This window comes from Photinus pyralis, unplaced genomic scaffold (assembly GCF_008802855.1).
Source record: "Photinus pyralis isolate 1611_PpyrPB1 unplaced genomic scaffold, Ppyr1.3 Ppyr1.4_LG1, whole genome shotgun sequence".
Classification (NCBI taxonomy): Eukaryota; Metazoa; Arthropoda; class Insecta; order Coleoptera; family Lampyridae; genus Photinus; species Photinus pyralis.
Window position 1 is genome coordinate 3052192 of NW_022170249.1, and position 6661 is coordinate 3058852.

General features: G+C 32.5%; 1 protein-coding gene across 6 annotated transcripts; it reads right to left on the reverse strand.

The window, feature by feature from the left end:
• Nucleotides 1–427: 427 nt before the first annotated feature.
• LOC116182818 lies at nucleotides 428–4814 on the reverse strand. 6 transcript variants are annotated; one of them, XR_004147623.1, is made up of 9 exons: nucleotides 4332–4814; nucleotides 2579–4276; nucleotides 1746–1945; nucleotides 1345–1697; nucleotides 1111–1292; nucleotides 894–1052; nucleotides 697–790; nucleotides 588–641; nucleotides 428–533 (listed from the first exon to the last, which is right to left on the reverse strand). XR_004147623.1 is itself a non-coding variant. In XM_031503374.1 (7 exons), exons 3-7 carry the CDS (start codon nucleotides 1285–1287, stop codon nucleotides 503–505), a joined length of 519 nt encoding a protein of 172 aa, XP_031359234.1. In that variant the 5' UTR covers nucleotides 1288–1292; nucleotides 1345–1697; nucleotides 1746–2094; the 3' UTR covers nucleotides 428–502. The 6 variants fall into 6 exon arrangements, 1 of the variants encoding a protein (XP_031359234.1); XR_004147621.1 differs by having other exon boundaries at nucleotides 1746–4276; XR_004147622.1 differs by having other exon boundaries at nucleotides 890–1052; nucleotides 1746–4276.
• Nucleotides 4815–6661: the final 1847 nt, after the last annotated feature.

Here is a 6661-nt window from a genome sequence, read left to right on the forward strand (position 1 = left end):
AAGGTTGGTTTATGCAGCAAAATTTAATGTAATCTTACTTTTAATGCAAAATTTTACTTAACGTAATTTAAGGATAGGTTTATGCATCTCCTTTTTAGTGTAATTTAATAATATAAACGCATCCCAGTCAGCAATAAAATATTTTCAAAACATTTTTTAAAATATTATTGCAATATAGCAAAAATGTTTTTTAAAACATTGCAAAAATGTCTTAATGGCCACAAATAGGTTGCAGTTGCAATATTAAAAAAACATTTAAAAAATGATACTAAAATGTTTAAAAAACCTTTTAGAAATAATATTCAAATATTAAAAAAATATTTTCAAAATGTTTAAACGCTTGTTATATCACGTTATAAAAATGTTTTTTAAATCACATCCAAATATTTTTAAAAGATTGCAACCATATTATTGCAAAAATCTTAGATGCATTCAAAAAATATTTATTTATTAAAATTTGTGTTATATGTAATTTATTCACATGATGTGTTTCCTTTTAGATTCAGGAATCTCCATTGCCATTTTCAGGATCCCTACAACGCAATGAGTATTAATTTTACATAATGAATATGTTGCATAGGTATTACATTTGGGTAGTATCTTCATTAATCGCGTTTTTTCTTAATTTAACCTCAAGAGCCCTATAATATAAAAATAAAATTCGAGCCATTTAATATAAAATGTTATGAAATATACCTTTTCATTCGTGTAGGTGCTTGTGCTAACCACAACTGGATACTTTTTATAACGTCTTGTTTTGATTCAGATGGATATTTTTTTAAGACTGCAGCTAAAATACATTAGATAAGATACCAAACATTGGATTTTGTATGAATAACAATAGCAAGCTTGTTATTACAATTTTAGTATTTAAATAGTGTGCATATACCCACAACTGCTTTTGCCAATTCCATTTCCTGAAATGCTTGTTTACTTTTTTGGCCCTTCCAACTGAAATTGGAAGCCACTTCATTGGAAATAACATAGGCCATAATCGAACCTACCATCTTCGGTACAGATTTGCCTTCAGCCTGATGCAACAATGTTTTTATCTAAAATACGAGATAGATTAGTATGATTTGATCAAAACATAAAATGTCTTAACACAACCAATTTATTATTATTATCTGGATTTTTTAATTGCGTCTCTATATTGTGGAGTTGCTCCTCATTTTTTATCGGAAAAAGAAATAATTCGTCGGCATCGTAGGATTCTTCCACAGTTGCATTTACTTTTTCATTAGTATTTTCCCTTATATGTTTCAAGTGGGTTTTCATTTTAGTCATATCAACTAAAATTACAATAAATGATAAAATAATGAAACATTCTGCGAGGTAGCTTACCTGATAATTTGCACAACTGTTGTGCAATAGAAAAGAGAAGATTATTCCCATCAAAAGTGCAGTTGTGTTTGCCAGTTCAGAAGGTGGCAATGTTGTCCTTTTGTGAGGTGCGGGTGTCGAGGCTTGCTTATTGTATTTTACAGAAAATGAAGGTGGAACTGTAGGGTAATGCGATTCCTCCAATAACTCCTTAGAATTATTGCGGTTTCTTGGCGAATTTTCCTCTGAGTCACATTCACCATGAAACTTGGTTTCTTTTTTTTGGCGATGTCCTCTGCCTTTTTCGTCATCTGAAAATAATGGTGCTTTTTTTGCTGCTCTAAACATCATTTGCAGAGCTTTGTTGTAATTGCCTGTAATACAAAAAATAACAACCTGCAAATTTAAAACATTTAACGTACCAATTTCATTGTGTATTATTTGTATCTGCATCTCTTCCCAGGTTTTATCTGGCGAGGCATTACTTTTTACTAAAAACTTCACCTTTGATGCCTTTTCTTGGGGAAATACGCATGTAGTGTTGTTAACAATCCATGATGTTGGAATGACATCGTAATCATTATCATCATCATCGTCAATAAATTGTATAAGAGTCCACATTCTACAACAACAGTCTACATAACATATAGAATAAGATTACGTAGTATAGTCGTGCCTATTAATACTATAAAATATAAATGAAACTGGAGTGTAGCTAAATATCTCCAAAAAAAAGAAACAAAATCTAAATTAAACTGTGAGTAGGTATAGCTTAAGAATAGGTATGTAACAGTGGAAATGCTACGACAAAGTCCTTACGTGGCAGTGTAATATATTTTACAGATACTTCTTTAACATCAAACATATTTAATTGAGACAATTTCGAAAGTTTGTAGATATCTAAATTATTACTTTGACAGGGAACCCGATAAAAATAATTTTTTATTAAGTACTTACGCCCTAAAATTACAAATGAATTGCTGATAGTACAAAATACTATATTTTCAAGAAGAATTATGTCACCGTTTACTAATCTACAGCAATTATTGGGAGCTGTAGTAGAAAGAGTAAAGGAACGGAAAGAAATTTTTTTGTATTGTGGATTTCCACAATTGGGCAAAAGTGGACCACTTTGATGAGAAATTAACATTTTTGGTGTATCCGTATTATGAATAGGATCTATAGGCGAACCATAACAAAATTTTTCACTAATCCTATTTATAATCTGTTCCAAAGGTGCGTTCTTCGCCCTTACCATTCTCTTAATTTGCTGCATATAATTCTCGAATGGAAAAGCAGATATACTGTCTAAAGAAAAATCAGGGATTTTGCCTATAAAGTAATCAGCATCATCAGTCAAATGAATAAGTCCATGAAAGTTATGAGTCATCAAATCTGGACTATATAAAGTTTGCACATTTTTAATAAAATTAATTAGTAAGCACCTAGCATACTGTCTCTGATCTTTATCTTTGCATCTAAATGTATTGCACAAAATTGAAATGGCCACATGTAAGGTAATGAAATTGTTATATTTTTCAGGATCTAGAACGCCTTTTAAAACAACAGGGCCGAAATACAATAGAAACATTCGAAATTCTGTGGCTTTCCATCTAAGAACATATTTTATTTCTCTAGGTTTCCTCACAAAATCAGTTGGTGTATTTTGAACCAATTGTAATAAATTATTAGAAATTGTTGAAATATTTTCAAATGAAAGCCTGTGAGGTAAATCTCCAGAATACCATGTCACAATTAAAGTTCGCATTACCCCCAGACATACCAAATGCATATAGTCTAAGACAAAACCATTTACAAAATCTAAATTTGGTATTTTAACTAAAGAAGTGTCATGTAATCTGTATGATGGATCAATCCAATTAATAAAGTCACTGTTAGTTCTAGCAGCACAATTAGTTTCTAAAAAAATTCTTCTGTGGTTTCTCGTTTCTCCAACTACAGTACAACGTGTACAAGAAGAATAACCACTGTGTCCTTTAACGCCTAACACATCACTTTTAGCTGGAGCATCACACACAAAACCAATTATTCTTACAATAACATTTGTCATATTCAACAAACAACCATTTTGGATTAAATCTACAGCTTCAGTAACAAAGTCATTCAAAAACGCTGACATACTCTTAGGTTTTTGTAACCCATAATAAAAACCCAAGGGAAAAACTTGACCTTTCAATTGAACTATTGTTGGAATAGAAAATAAGATGGGAATTAGTTGCCCGGGGGAACTTTTAAAAAGTGGCAACCCGTCAATATTTATTAATAAATCTATTGTAGTGATGGATAACGATGTCAAAGGCTCAAAAATTACTTTTAATTGGTGCTTTAGGCCAATATGCACATATTGTCCCGGATCAACAGGCTTAGATGATAACAACCGTTTCACTTTTAAGAGAGTTCTTCCATCAGTTGGGAGACGAGAAAAACAAGAATGTTTTTTTAATCCCACAAGTAAAGAAGATAGTGCAGATGTTGTACAATTGGTATTCAACGCCCACTCTTGTAAAAAAATTGTAATATCTTCTAATTCGGTCTTAGGATTAGTATTCGATTCTACATCAAACAGACTAGCCGTACTGCTCTCTGAATCTGTAGATGAAAGCTTTAACATATTTGAAGATGGTGAACTTGATGAAACAGACGTAGCAAGAAGATTGGAACTAGTTTGGGATGTTTCAAAGTTTGAATCGAGGTTAGAATCGAATGCACTTTGATTATGCATGGATCGTGTTACAGATTCGCTGTGAATGGCCTTCTGATCATCAGATAAGCTGACTGTTTCAATATCTTTATCTGCATTGCTTAAATTGGTACTATCATCCTCATCATCAGTATCATACATCCTTCTACGTTGACTGCGAGCTGACAGTAACTTAAACGGTAATTTCCTTCTCTTTGACATTGCAATTTATTCTTTGAATATACAGCACGACTATAACAGGTACCATGCAAGGTTATAAGTAACAGGAATCTAAAATTACACTTACCTAAATAGAGTATTGGAGTTGGCTTATGTAGGTAAGTAGTTATAATTCACCGGCGGAAAAGCACTCAAAAATTTAGCAACTAAACTAATAATAAAATGAATAAATTAATGGAGCACAATATAGCAAATGATACCACACACTTAAATTAACACGAACAAATTAAGGAACAATAAACCGTGTAGTAAACAATTCGTTGCAAGTGAGGTTAAGTATAAGACGAAGCCGTTAAGCGTTCTGCGCAGTGCGCACTGCACCAAGAGTGCGTGGTTCACAACACGTGATTAGGTATTCAACAACACTTTTTTTTAATATTTTAGAAATATTGCACCTGCATACATTTTTCACAAAATGTGTAAAAAATGTTTGCAAAATATATCTCCCAAAAATATTTACAGTAAAACATTTTTGTAATATATCTAAAACGTTTTTTGGAAAAACATTTTCCATATCAAGCTTATTTAAATGTTGTTACGTTTTTAAAACATTTTTCTAATGTTTTCTTGTTGACTGGGATGCGTATAGTTTTGTTATCAACTTCATGCTGAATACTGAAAGCATACTTCATGTTGTTTTGGTTCCCGCGTCTTTATATTTTATACACTCTGAAAAATCGGTTGGTTGTGTGAACAATATTTCTGCTTTTGTCTCTGTATTCTTCAGGAAACATAATGAAATTGTAATAGGTACTCAAACTGATTACGTGTAAGTTTCAAGAAATTGTTCCGGCAACAAAATTAAATTTTTACAACAGCTTAGTAACGATGACAAGTAATCGTCCCTAGAAACACTTGTGAATGGTTCTGTACACAAATTAAGTTATGCGCATGCTACTTTTCGCACGTAGCGTTTCTTCGAGGTTGTAGATGCAGTTGCAGAATTAAATTTAGTTTGTTTTTCACAGTGTAATTTGCAAGTTTAAGGTGATTTATAAACATAGATTGCATTTGCTCATTTGGGTAAGTATCTACCTATTCCAATTTATTGCATGTTACTTATTTATTCAACTGCATTTTATAATAAATTCCTGTTAGAAGTAAAAGTATAATGAAACACAAGCGTAAGGCAACGGCCGTAACAGTTTGCATAGCATGCATTTTAAAAATGTATCACTTAAACTCTACAGGTTTCCTGTACTTAGGGCTGGTTTATGCAGTCGTATTTAACGTAAGATTTAATGTAATGTAATTTAACCTACAAATTTAAGAAGTTCACTATACGTATTCAAATGGATCAGTTTATGCAATAATTTAGTGTAATTTAAGGATTTAGTGTAACGTAAAGTTGGGCAACTTTCAACTTTTACGTTAAAATTAAATAAAATTGGTATACACGCGTGCGCGGTAGTCAGCTGATTGTAATTTTTGTTTTTTTTAACCACACTTTGTCACTTTCGTCATTTCCACAAAACAGGTAAAAAAAATGGATGATATTGAAATAATCTGTGTGATGTCGATTCTTGTGGGTGTGTTGTACTTGAGAAGTAGAAAAAGAAAACGAAATCGTCGTTATGCTGTTCGGCCCATCAACAGGCATCGTGGGCGGCTGGGTTTATTCAATTCAATCAAGATAATGTATCGATCGGATCACCATCACTTTTTTAAATACACCAGGATGCACCCACCCCTTTTTGATTTATTGCTTAAGTTGGTCGAACCTCATTTAATAAAAGATGAGACCAAAAAGCATATTGCACCTGCACATCGCCTAATTCTGACGCTTCAGTGAGTATTGAAACATTTTATGGCAAATCATTGATTGCACGTTCTTTTATTAGTTACCGTAAGATGGGGCAAAGTCGATCAAGTGGGTAAATTTCGATCAGAAGCACTGTCAAATTTAAATTTCGCGTTAAATGGTAGGTTTAAGTTGGCAACCCATATCGCCGCCATAACGGGCATCGTGAAATACGTGCTAAAGTGCATGCGTACGTTTAGGGTAAAGTTGCGATAGTCGCCCCTAGGGTATACATGCCTCTACATTCAAATTTTGTGGTAAAATCGACACTAGCGGCTTCGCGCTTGTTTGTGGACAAATTTAGTACTTAAAATCAGTTATGGTGACATTTGTTGTGGTATAGACGCCCCGTATCTTGGATTAATAAAAGTAAAAAGGTAGGATGCTTTATTTACTTGTAATCAATAGGTTTGTCTTTCACGAGATAAGCTTTAAGAACAATATGCATGATTTATGGCAAAAACTTTTGTTATTATAAGTAGTATATAACATAACCTTGCCTATAGAACTGCTGTTTTTAGTGTTAAATGGCGGTAACTTTAAAAATTAAGTGGGGCATCTATACCCACAAAAAAGGATAAATGCCCCACTTGTGT